We start from the raw sequence: 13,563 nt of genomic DNA on the forward strand, positions 1-13,563 counted from the left end.
CGAGTGAGGGACAGTTTCATTAGTGGGAACGCAGAGCCGGATCGACCGTCGGCAGGCGGGGGCGACACGAGCCGACGGCCCGCGGGGAACCGGCCACGAACCCACCGCCCCCGGCACCGCCCGAGGAGGGAAACAAAAGAAAGTGTCCGCCGGACCGGTGAGGCGCCATTCCGTGGGACCGATGAGCCACACGGACCCAATCACTTTACGACTGGGACCGGCACGCGGCCATTATTGTAAAGGACAATGGGAAGAGTCAGTCAAAGGCGAGTGCGTATAGAGAAACCTGGCACCTTACTGTTGTTTGGAGGGTAACCAAAGCAGCATAATTACGTAGAGGCAAAAGCAGGGAGGGATAGAGTGAGGAGAGTGAGAACATCGAATTCCAATGGTCAATGTGTCCCGTGTGTCTAACGGCTTCGTCGCCTTTCTCTGAAATGTCTATCTATCCTTTTTAGCATGTAATAAAAGTTATATAATAAAAAAATGCAATGACCTGCACTTGCTGTTGCGTACATTACAAGTTAGTGCATGAATCGGCTTCCACATGCAAGAGTGACAGTGAGAGCGCAGGCACACGGCATGGAGGGCCAAGATGCACAGCTTTCCAATATTCATTGTCCAACCGACGACAACAAACCGCTTTCCCATTCGCCGTCAATTTGGTGCACCTGGTCACCACCGAGCCGTGCCAGCGCAATCCGCATCGCTCCAGAACGGCACTGCGGCGCCGGTCGCCGAGTCACGGTGACTCAGGGACCCCTCTGCTGTCACCCGGGGTCCACCCGGCGACTCGTGAGCAGCTCGGGGGAACGCCAGCGCAGCGCCAGCAGGCCGGACTGGACATTCCGAGTCTGTCCGACGCGGCCCCGTCAGTAGCGAGCGTTCCCGCTCCCCCTGCTCGGAGACACCCCTCATTGAGCTGCAGCGCCGACCGACGCCGACCGCGCGGCCGCCCCGCGTCGTCCGCCGCCCGCGGCCCTTCACCGGCCGGCGCGGCGGAGCGGCCAGCGGGGCTCTTCGGGCGGTGAGAGGGCGGCTGTCGCGAGCCGCGTCCTCGCCCGGCGGCCAGTACCGGCCGGTTCGAACCGGCGGCAGCCGGGTCCAACCTGCTGTCGACGTCGCCGCGCTCCATGTTTTCCGCTTGGAGTCCACACGTGGTGTCGTCATCGCGATCACGCGGCCCATTGGCTGTGCGCGACCGGACGCCAGACAGGGCTCAGGTCCAGATGTGCCCTGGATGTTATTCCTTGGAAACAAAATCATTCACCAGCCCGCGGACTCTGTCGCCAGGCTTCCAGGGCGAGCGTCCCTCCCCTCCTCGGCGAGCGCGGACTCCGGCCAGCGAATCGCTTTCTATTTCGTCTTGTCGCGGCGCAATTGCCGCCGAGGCTCGAGGACATCGCCGTCGAAATCGCCGGCCGCTGTGCGCGAAAACTGCGGCTTATGAAGGCAACGGTGCAGCGGCGGTAGATCGTGGAATCGTCGCCCTTGCACATGTGCTAAGAAATCATAGCTGTTGACGTACTGGGCAAGTACCACCAGTTGAAAGCTAAAAACTAACTTAACAAATTAAAAAAGAAAAGGGCAAGCATCACTAACGGTTACTTCACACTAAAACTCAAAAATCAGTGTATTTTTTGCATTACATTTCCACACTTAAAACAATGTGTCAAGCTGCATGCAATCAAGAAGTTGTTTAACCCGCGCCCCGTAGGGCTACCGGCGGACCCTACCACCCGTAGGGGGGGGGGGCCGTTTCGGCCCCCCCTAAGATCTCGGAAAGTTACCGACCGATTTTCAAAATTCAAACGGCGTTTGATAGCCCTACCCGGGAACTACCTTGTGACCAAATTTCATTGACCTAGGTCAAACCGATGACGTCACAGGTCAGGTCAAAGGTCAGATTTTCACCGTTCACAGGCAATTCAAGAAATGTGCTGTGAAATCGAGTAAATTGGTAATTTATTGAAAACCATCGATGGTATATTGTTCGTCAAACACATACTTTGCTATCTGAGGTCACTGATACCAGGTCAGGTCACAGCGAGGTCAGGTCACCGGGGGTCACAATATGAATGTGTCGTGTGATACATGTTTTATGGTCCATTTTACATGACAAATGCGATTATGTGGGTTAGGCAGCCTTTGGGGCCAGCCTAGGTCACGTTTTGGTGAAGGTCAGGTCAAGGTCAGGTCAAATTAGGTCAAATTTCAAAGTTGATATTTTTGCATAAAATGGGTAGGGGAGAGTGGTGCAGGAGGCCCCCCCTTAAGCTCAGTTACTATTTTTAGACAACTGATAATATTTAAGCGCTAACGTGTGCATGCGCTGTGAGCATGCATCATTTTCCCATACATATTTGCATTCAAAATGAATCTAGGGGGTACACAAACCGTAAACTTTAACATTTTGGAAAAAGTTGCAAAAGGGCCTCTTACACTATGGGTATGGTAAGACGCCCCCCCCCTCGGGCGTTTTAAAAGTCAAGTCGACTTGTAAAAGACGCTTTGCGAACACAGCTGCAAGGCCTTTTATTTCGAAAAGCTAAGCAAATACGGTGTTATCGAAACCAATAACACTTCCAAAGCGCTCGAACAATGCGAAAACTAGCACAACCAAACGCTGATGACCAACGAAAATTGTACCTATAAACTCTAAGAAAAGAAACAGAAAAAAGAAACAAAAACAAACTTCTTGAAAAAAGAATGCCACGCCTGCCGCAGGTGCAGGCGTTTTAGCATCGGGGGCGTTTTTTTTATCGGGGGGCGTTTTATCATCCTCGAAGGGAGGGCCTCTTAAAAAAATACAGTGTTTTAACGTCCACAATATTTATGGTTTATGAGACATTTGCAGCGCACCAGAACATGGTCTATTCTGAAGCTAACATGTGACAATTTCGATGAGAAAAGATTGCATTTGATAGCTATTGTTTTTTCAGATATATAAGGGTGATAAAGATGCATATATCTAGCAAGTAAAGGGGCAAAAACAGAAACAGGCTTACCAAAAGTCGCTGCGACGCACCTGATACCTCAGGTTTCGTGAGTTGTTGTTTCAAGAGGGCTTCTGCTTTACAAGAACATTAAAAAATAAATAACATTATTGGTTTGGTAAAAAAAAAAACGATGGGGCCTCTTACCGACCCTGGGCGTCTTACACGGATCTCCCCTATCCATTCGATGCAGCTCGTCACGGGGAGTCTAATGGTGGTCTTTGTTTTGCTCTACGAGTTCTAGAATTGCCAAAAATTGAGTTTGAAAATTTGACGTCATCATTTTTGAACAGTTTTTTCACTATAACTTGGCCAAAAAACGAGGTATCGATCTGAAATTTGGTATGTAGATAGAAGACGGTAGGTACTATCACATATATTCCGGTTTTTTCGAAACTCAAAAAACTTTTTGGATTTTTTGGCTAATATATCCAAAAAATGCTTTTTTGATTTTTGGGGATCAAAACTCAAAAATTTCAAAAATCCAAGATAGCAGTTTTGTAGCCCTGTCAATTCTACACCTTTTATGTTTTTATCATTTTTCTGTATCTTCAAAGCTGTAGGCCTGACAGGTCTTCTCGCGAAGGTCTTTTTTCGGTCGAAAATGACAGAACATGACGTCACTCTGACGTCATTTGTGGCCAACCTATCACAGCCTCTGGAAAAATTTTTGGTCACAATGTGTAAAATTGATGCCCGGAGGGGTCCTGAAAGTTTCGTGGCGATATCTCCAGCCGTTTAGGAGATATCGACCGAAAAGGACAGGGGGGGGGCCGTTTCGGCCCCCCCCCCCCTACGGGGCGCGGGTTAATGATTAACCAAATCAGGGCGCCCCTGCCGTGAAATCATTTGGCTAATTAGTGGATTTTATCATGTGTTTAATCTACAGACGGGGTAGCGGGACATCGATGGCACGCGGCAGTCGTGGGGTACGGTCGGGATATACGGCTCTCGCCCCTCCCCTATCTATCCCCATTCCAAAACCCACGGTCATGAATACTGCCGGCGCGGGCGACAGCTCCGAGCCCCGCGACACGGCGCCACCGGCCGGGTGGACGGGTGGCTATCGGTGTGGGTTGGGGATGGAGGAGGTGGGGTCAGATAAACCCACTGCACGGCTCGGCGGCGGGTATCACAAGATCGATCGCTCGTGAAACGGTGATCCTGGCGCACTATACAAACATAGCGGCCACGTGGGTATGATATCCGAAGGTTGGGACTTTTCAATTAAGAACAATCACTATTCTTTAGAATTGTGATTTTCTATTGAAAATCCCAACCTGAGCTACCTCTCTAGGGGGGTGTTTAGCGTTTCTGCCGCGATTTGGGTCATTTTGATCGCCGCCGAAACGGCTCGGTAGATTTTCTTGCCATTTTCAGCGTTTGGTCCCGTGTGGGGGAGCTACCGGCTGGTACCGGTTGCTTGAAATATAATTAACCCGTTTTGGGGTAATCGGCACGTGCATTTTCCCATAGGGTTAACATGGGGAAAAATTGAAAATGCGATTTGCGCAAAATCTGTTCAGTAATATTTGTCCACATTTTTAGGGTCAGTTCTTTGGCTGGCACCTCACCTTCTGGGGGTAATTATTTAAAATATAAATGACAAAATTTCGGGTAATCGACGCCGACAGTTACCCCATGTTGAGCCTATGGCATTTTCGAAAAATTATTTTCAAATCGATTTTGCCAAAAATTTCCACGTTAGATTTTGAAAATGTTCGAATATGTTGTGTCCCGGGGTGTCGGCTACCACGTGGTATGGGTCAGATATGGGGCGATTGAAAAGCACGTGCCACGTGCAAACGTGTTTGATGGGGTAACCTCGTGGTAAATGCGACATTGGCCAACTGGGGGTCCTATGGCGTGGAAACCACTCCACCTAGCGACACCAAATCAGTGCAGCCGGTGAGCAGATGAGTCCAGCTTGTCGCACTAGTGGTCACGTGGCCCACGTGCTATTGCACGTGCCGTGGCACGGGGTCAATTTTGGTGCTTAAATATACTAGCATTGTGAAATGCAAGGAATGGGGGAAATAGCCGTCAGGCCGTCAGGTTTTATGATAGGGTCGATCTGAAAACGGGTATAGGCACAGAATGAAGGGGGCTAAAAAACTGCTATCTCGGATTTTTTGTAAAATGAAAAATTCAAAATTCTGGGGAAATTATATATTCAAAGGTGAAATTTCCCTAAATTTTCCCGTTTTTCGAGTTTAGCCGTCCACTGTTCAGAGACGGTGACACCGGCCGGGGTCATCTTTTACATGCTGATGGCCACGTCGATGGGTCATCACGTGGCGTGAGCGGTGAAGCTATCAGAGGTCCGGCACGTGCCACGTGGCCACGTGTTTGAGTCGCGTACCTCCCAGATTATCGTGTGTTTGCCGATTTGTGGCCTTATAGCACGAAAACAGCACAAGCCAGGAACACTGAAATGGTGCAATCAGTGAGGGGACAAGTCCTGCTTACACCACCGGCGGTCACATGGCACACGTGCAAATTTGGGCACCTCCTTTGCGGAGATATCTTACAGTGAAATATTCAAATGTGCATAACATTGTCAGTTTAAGTCCGATTAGGCTAGAATTTGGTGGGTGGATGAAATGTTAAGCGACAGGAACAAATGCGCCACGTTTGACTCAGTGCGCCACGTTTGTCTCAAAGCGCCATTTTTGCCGCAAATCGCAGAATGTGCGTATCTTTGTCGAACATTGGACGATTAGGATGCGCTGTAATTAAGGGATGGCTGCTTAAACGGCAGATATGAATGCACCACATTTGCCGCAGAGCGTCATATTTGTCTTAATGCGTCAGTCATTGACCTCTATAATACCTAATAGAGGTCAATAGAGGTCAATGGCGTCAGTGTTTGCGTTTAACGGACGGCGGTCGTTTTTTTGTGGCGGTGTTTGCGTTTTTCCGGTGTTAGGCGGTGGGCGGCCGTTTTTGCGTTTTTTTTTGCGGTGTTTGCGTTTGGCGGCGGGCGGCCGTTTTTTTGCGGCGTTTTGCGGTTGGCGGCGGGCGTTGCGGGCGTTTTTTTGCGGCGGTGTTTGCGTTTTTTGCGGTTTTTGTGTTTGGCGGCGGGCGGGCGGGCGATGCGGGTGTTTTTGCGGTGTTTGCGTTTGGCGGCGGGCGGCCGTTTTTGCGGCGGTGTGTGGCGGTTGGCCGTTTCTTTTGCGGCGTTTTGCGGTTTGCGGCGGGCGGCTTTCTGCAGCGTTTTGCGGTCGCCGGCGGCCGGCCGTTATTTGCGGTGTTGCGGTTTGCGGCGGGCGGTCGTTTTTTGCGGCGTTTCGCGGTTGGCGGCGGGCGATGCGGTTTTTTTTGCGGCGGCGGGGTTTGCGTTTTTTGCGGTTTTCGCGTTTTGCGGCGGACGGGCGTTTTTTGGCGTTTGGGGTGCGTGCGATGCGGGCGGTTTTGATTTTTTTGCTGCGTTTTTTGAGTTTTTTTTTGCGGTTTTCGCGGGCGATTTTTTTGCGGCATTTGCGTTGGCGTTTTGGCGTCCGTTTTGCGCGTTTTGCGGTGTTTGCGTTTGGCGGCGGGCGGGCGGTTTTTCACAATTCAAGTCCCAACCTTCGGATCCGCAGTGCTGTTCGACAAGCGCTGCCCGGGCCTATGCGCACTCCTGTGATAGTCAAAGGGCTAAGGGCTCCCTCCACCCGCTTTTCGCTGAACGCTACCAGTGCGCCGTCCTGCTCGCCAGTCTGTGTAGCAAATACGATTAGCTATACTTGTGCCTTAAAGGGACCCTCCCACCTTCAAAAAAGTTTATGAATTGGCATGAAAGTGATGTCGCTCGGTTCAGAAAGAGCGAAAACGAATATCTACCAAATTTCACCGAAAAATATTCACCGGTTTTCAAGATATTAGACTTTTACTTTTGTTTACTTTTTGGGATCTCCGCTGTTTCTAGCGACTTTATTTTAGAAGTGCGGCGTTTGCGGCAGATGTTGCGCGCAAATAGCATATACCACCGCGTGCTACAAAACGTTTTAGTCAAACTTAATGACGGACGTTCGAAAGCCTGATGACGTCATCAGATTCCCGTAATGGTTAAGAGATAGGGACCAAGCTGGTCCCACCCTGCAAGTAAAGGGAAGAAATTTCTTGAATACCATAAAGCTGCGGGGGTTGCGACCAGGATAAATGGTGGTTTCTGAGCCTGGCCGCAAACTTGGCTATCTCAACTCAAAACTAATGTTAAGGTGGGAGGGTCCCTTTAAGAACACACAGACGTTGTTAACTTACGCTTGATTATTATGTTCGAGCTATTAATCATTGAGTATGTTTGCAATTGTTGGTACAAAGATCAGTCATGATATTTATTCATTGTTGCACTGCAGAGTGCATGTCCAGTAAATACGGGTCATGTTTGGTGAAATAAGAACAAAATAGGTATTACATTCTGATCCTGCACTCTCCAAGCTGAAGCGTCCCCAGACTACTCGTATCTTTTTACGGTACTTCGCTGTGTTACATCGTCAGAAATGTTCGGTCTCGCCTCGCTCGCGGTTTGCTGCAGAGACGAGAGATGTGGTCAGGCTGGGAACAAAGCCACAACTACGAGTTGATGGGCCGCTCGTTTCAGGGACGTCCAGGAGCGAACTGCGGCGCCGAACATTCGTGCTTATTAGTTGTTGGCATTGGTGTAGTAAAGCCTGTTGGCTGTTGTTTAGTGTCTAGCACAGTTTCACAAACAAGCGTTCCACTAACTATATCAAGGATCGAATGTCGTTTTGTTTTGTCGTCATTTTGTCTTGGTTTGCATGTAATGCATCGATTTGCATAAGAAATATCATAATGTGACACGATGTCTGAAACAATCGGTACAAGTGTTTCTGGTGTTAAAGTGTTACTTCAATAACGTAGCTCTGTTTTTGATGGCCGCACATAAATTGAAGACCTATATATTCCTAGTTCCTACAGGACGATTAACAATTAACATGCAATGCTCTCCACATTTATTGCCCAGGTTCAGAGAACACCTAACCAAGAGAAGACGAGGAGGAAGATAATCCGAGTCGGACCTGCACGATTGGAACGTCCAGAGAACACCAATGCGCGAGGTGACGAGGACAGGGAGATAGTCGATCCTGCGACGCCGGCCTCACCTGTAGACGGCGTAGCAGCAGAGCGTCCAGACGACCACCACCAGCAGGTAGCGGCGCATCACCTTGTGCGGCAGCAGCTTCACGTACTGCATGGTGCCGCCTTCCGCGTGCGGTCGGCGGCAACCCTGCGGGCACGGACGGTCGGTCACAACACGGGACAGAGTCGGGCTCAGTAGTCAGTGAGAGGTGGGGAAACTAGGGCACCGTCAGTCTCCACGCGGAAACTAAACAGGGTGGAAGCTATCAGATTTTAACGACTCGATGTAAATGGCAATGCTAGAGCGGAATCTAAGCTTTAGCTTTAAGTTCCTAAGTAAGCTTTAAGTTCCGGAACAAGTCCCCAATCTAGGTCTCAGCACCACAAAGCACCGTTTCAGGTTTCTTTCAGCTCCCTGCCTTTGAGGTGATTAATCGAAGAGTTGCAACAAACGCCGAAAGGTTCGGTAAATTGCCACAGTTTCCTCAAAGCTATTTGTGAGCATGAACAAAAGCGGTGAAAGTGCACGAGAACGCAGCACGCTGGAGATCAGCTATCGATCCAGATGGTGTCGTGTGTGAGAAATGACCGGCCCGGTGCCGGACGGAGCCGGCCCGCGGCATTCAGCCCGCTCTGACGCCCGTGAAAGGCGGCGGAGGTGCGACTCCCATCTCCCCAGTCCCCACCTTCCGTCCGTGAACGGCGGCGTAAATCCACAGCGTCAGATAACGGTGGCGACGCGTCCCTCGCGCCCACAGCGGGACTCCGGGGCACCAGCCAGAGTGTTGCTCCGGGAGGCAGCTCGGCACTGCAGGAGGTCGGAGCTGGTATTGAATAGCCTCACAGCGGCTCCAACGGGCTTCAGAAATCAGAAAAATTAGCAAAACTCAAAACCATGATGGGACTATGACGAAATTCTTTTTAATCCCTGTTGTTCTTGTCAAAAAATAGAAAATGGAACATGTCTAATTGTCTATTTACCTATTGGTGAAAAATCCCCGTGCCACTCTTTCGGTCAAGGTGCAAAAACATCTAATATGCCTCGGAGTGATCTTATACCTAATTAATCAGAACTCATAAGCATGTCATCGGTATTCGATACCTATGCACTTTCAATAGGTATACAACACAAATACAAATATACAATACACTTATGCAATACAAAAAAGAACCTTCTGAGAAAGAACAAAGAAATGATCGTATCATAATTTCAAATTCCAAATGCGATGAGCAAGTGACTAAAAATGTGTTCTCACTTTCCTTACTCCCATTATCTAGCATCTTGAGTATGGTGTCCGGCGACCTATAGTCACTTGATAAGCGACCCGATGACCGAACGCATTCTTCAGCTGGTAGCCGAATACATCCTTCATCCCACTCCCATATGCTGCGCACAGCCGACTACAGGGCCCACTGCACACTGTGCACCACAGTGCATCCCGCAGTTCCGCTCGACCTCCGTACATGTTATGTTACGAGTGCATCCCGTGGCAGCCGACCGTGGCGACCGACCTTTAAATGAGGCGCATTCTAGGCTCACCTATCACCCAGAGTTAGCCAGACCCAAACGGTGCCCGCTCAATACAAATGGTAGGTGTTGGAAACTTTCTGAGTGACTGTCATTCTGCACGAGTGGTGGGGGCCATGCACGCAAAACGGAGCGGCGGAACGGGGCGGGCGTGCTAGCTGACACTCGCGAATCGAGCCAGCAGTAAGGACAGCGGCATCTGCAGCTTATACTCCAGCACTGGTGCACATGAATGCTATTCATGTGTGACTTGGTGAGTGGAGGGTGTTCTAGAGCAGTCTTCGCCAATACCTATACGTCAAGAATCCAGTACCTACTCAAGAAAACTGTATACCAAGCCGATACAACACAATCTAAACCAATTCACAACTGGACAATAAACAATGCAAATACCAATAACTTTTCGCAATTACAAAGTGCGATTGAATATCACGGGGGAATGTGTGAGTTATAGGTACCTATGTGAACTAACTGCACGTGACCTCGGCAACCCAAAGCAACCTCGGGTAATGAGCAATATCGCTTATGCCATATTGAGAGCAATGAAGCTGACATTAACCAGCCAATATGCTGGGTAATGCTTGCTCAGCGTAACTCAATTTAGAAAATATTTTTGTTGAGTGTTATTTGCGAGACAAAACTAACTATTTTAGACACAAGATTCAAAACGGTCATAAGGGGAGCCTTCATCCAATTTATGGTTGAAAAGTCCCACTTTCACAATACATTCAAGGTTGTACAGAAATGGTAACACAAAAGTGGATGGAACAATAGGCTTCGAAGCCAATAAGGGACCCAGGAGTTCCATCTACATCCTTAACCGCTTTTTTGCGGATAATGTCCACCACCGCACCGGCCCGGGTGGCCCATCCATGGGCACACAGTCAGCACGCGAGTTGTCGGACGGGGTGAGGGGCGGAAGGCGGTGCAGGGCAGGCCGACGGGACTGGCGTGCTGGGTCGCTGATGAGGCCCGCACAGCCGCGGGCCGCGTGCCCCTGGGCGGATCAGGGCGCGGCCGCCGAATCAATGGACGCGCCAGCATGTGACGGTAACGCCCGATGGGTGCGTGTCATCCGGCGGCAGCGGTCGCCGGTCGCCGACCGCCGACCGCCGCCCCGTGCAGAGCGGCAAAAAGCCGTGCGCGCCCGGGACGGCCGATCCCACAGAGCTGGCTGCGGTCGGTCGGAGAGCGCCCGCCACGGGCCGGCCGGTCCAAATATTTGTCTTGGAGAGTCGATCGTCCGAGCCTGGTGCAGCCAGATGTCTGAATTCCGGTGATAGCTAATGAGCGAGTTTCTGCGCGTCCGAACATGCAAAACGTCAGTCATGTAAATGCATGTATATAGGTGTAAAGGCGAAATATGTATCGGTTTTCCTCTGACGTTCATTAGACGGACCGACGCCTAATTGGTCCTAGTATGTGGCTAATGATTATGGAGTAGTTACGGCTGATTTTTCGCACATCACTGCCTGTTAGTTATCAAGCGAGCTCAGATCATTACATATACTCTGTCTCCGGACTACAATGTCACCAGGCTAGTGCGACATTTCAATGAATCAACCAAACTGTGATGTGCACGCATTGACTTCCGCAGGTTACACGGTGAACATCGGTGCTCTAATCGAGCAGAGTTTGCAATTTTAGTTAAACGGTACTCGATCTCGAACGGTAAAGTTGACATGGTATAATCAAGTATACTTGACCGTGTATTTCGCAATCACGTACGATCTTGATGTATGCAAATCCCGTGTGACACGGCTGTTTTTACTGGCTAAAATTTTGCATGTCGAGGAGGCGGTGTTTTATGAATGAATGTCCGAGGCGGTTGCTGTCCGACAAGCCAAAGCAGCATGGTGTCGACAAAGCGAGTTGCGATGGCTCTCCTATGCAGATCTGGGTTTTCGGCCAGCAATTGCAGCTTGAATGCATCATTGTGCATTTCATGCTGGTCGATTAAACTCGTGACACATGCGGTAACTTGGGGAGTTTCCAGTTGCAAAGCTCGATGCAGTGAAAATAAGTCAACCATTGCTGAGGTAAACCCGTAACTATGATAGAAACAAGCCAATGGTAGCTAGAGAAAAAGTAGCGCATTACGATTTTTTTTTAATACAACTTAGATCGTGCCCGAGCGACCCGAACTGCAGAGCGAGCCCCGAACTGTGCAGTGTGTCGGATATCAATCAAAACTAACGAATGTGCTATGGTCCCTTCTCAGGCCAGTATCATTCACTGCCAAATTAAGTGATGGTGAATGAGGTCGCTTTTGATCATAACACAGGCTTTTCAATGCACACTCATATTTATTCTGGTCCGGCGGCAAGAGGCCGGCTGAATCTTTGGGAAGGAGAAATGTCTTAGCTTTGAGTTTCGAGTTTTCAGGCTTGCATTGGCATAGCCCCGAGGAGTTCCAACCTGAACCGAAAGATGCGTACATGAACTGTTGAATGTGCTATCCAAACATCTAACCTCGCCGTGCAAAATGATACTCGTTTACCAGCCAATATGCCCGTATGATGTGTCGACTTCCTGCCGTCACAAAATGCTGTCTCACCCTCCCCCTGGCAGACGGCGCGCCCTTGAGCGTCGCTCGGGCCAAGAGCATTGCCAGGCAAGGCAGTTTTAATCAACCATTCCTTTGCGGATAGAAAACGTGGATATCTCGTACCTACTAGTCGCACTTACCTCTGAGTCTGATAGATAAAATACTAATTCGTTGTCAATTAATGACAAAATTTGTATTACATAATTGGTAAGGCTGAAGAACGATGCAGGACGAAGTAAACTTCACCGAAAAACTTTGCTCTGAATTTGTACATCGAGGCCGAATATCACCTTGTCACATGAAAGCTGTTAATAATGCGCCTGTTTTACAAGAGTTCACGCACAGACACCACATGTGACCTCTCGGGCAGGGCCCGCGGGAGAAAACTAACCTTGAGGCTCCGCGTGTGCTCGTCCGTGCGTCACTGCAGATCGACAGGTGTGCGACTGCAACCGACTCCCGCTGACCTAGGCGGAACGCCGCCCTCCCTCGAGACACCCCTCCACAGCGACCGAGACCTGGCGGCCCGCACCAGCCACCTGCGCGCACCACTCCGCACCACTCCGCACCACGGCGGCACCGCGCACCGTCTCACTGCGCCCGGCCGCGCCGTCACGGCCTGCCCGCCGGGCGGACCATGTGTGACGTCACCGGTCCAGCGTGACGTCATCCTCGGGCCTGGAACGGCTGGCGAGGTTCAAGGGCGCGCCGGTAGACGAGAGGGAGGGAGAGGACCGCTTTTTGTGACCGAGTAAACGGCACGGATTTTTTTTGTTAGGCTCTTTCGGTCCAAAATGAGACCATTTCAGAGCCGGGAGGATGATAGGATATAGGGGGAGACATTGGTCTGGGCACGCACCCTAGTGAGTCGCCGGGGCTGAGCCCGTCCAGTGGACAGGCCACCCAGCCCCAAGGCACTCACTGCACCCGGCTACGGGGTGCGCTCCCTCGGGAGCAGCGGTGCCGCTCCAAGGGAGCAGCCCGCATGAGATAAAGTTGCCTTTCCAGTCCGGAGGGGGGGTTGCGGCGTGGAGGAGAAGGATTTCGGTATCCTGAGGATAGAAGCACGGAACGGTGAAAAAGAACGGCACGGAGCTAATAAATGAGCGTCATGGGTCGGAGGTGCGACAGGCACACCCGATACCCGCTGGGACAGACGCTTGGGACGCTTGGGACGTTTAGGACGTTTGGAAATGACTCGCTCCTGAGCTAAGGAAACTTAACTGAATTAATTTTGCAATGTTGTGCTTTGCAGATACTGTGCTCTTGTGCCAAAATTTAAACCGCTTACAGATAGATTCGAATCGATTATATTATAAGCGAATTTAAACATGGATCTTGGCTTTGCTTTTACCTAGGCCATCGTTTTTCTTCAAAATACCTGCCATCACAACTAGACCTATTTT

General features: G+C 50.3%; 1 protein-coding gene across 1 annotated transcript in view; it reads right to left on the reverse strand.

Moving 5' to 3' along the window:
* The window catches only part of LOC122386359, a 42,391-nt gene extending 29,632 nt beyond the window's left edge, over positions 1 to 12,759 (reverse strand). Inside the window, exons 1-2 of the mRNA XM_043375496.1 lie at positions 12,549 to 12,759; positions 8,105 to 8,229 (exon numbers count right to left, since the gene is read on the reverse strand). Coding sequence (XP_043231431.1) covers positions 8,105 to 8,196 — 92 coding nt within the window. The 5' untranslated portion in view covers positions 8,197 to 8,229; positions 12,549 to 12,759. The remainder of the gene's footprint in view (positions 1 to 8,104; positions 8,230 to 12,548) is intronic.
* Between the last annotated feature and the right edge of the window lie 804 nt (positions 12,760 to 13,563).

Source organism: Amphibalanus amphitrite, unplaced genomic scaffold (genome assembly GCF_019059575.1).
Source record: "Amphibalanus amphitrite isolate SeventyFive unplaced genomic scaffold, NRLGWU_Aamphi_draft 000248F_arrow, whole genome shotgun sequence".
Taxonomy (NCBI): domain Eukaryota; kingdom Metazoa; phylum Arthropoda; class Thecostraca; order Balanomorpha; family Balanidae; genus Amphibalanus; species Amphibalanus amphitrite.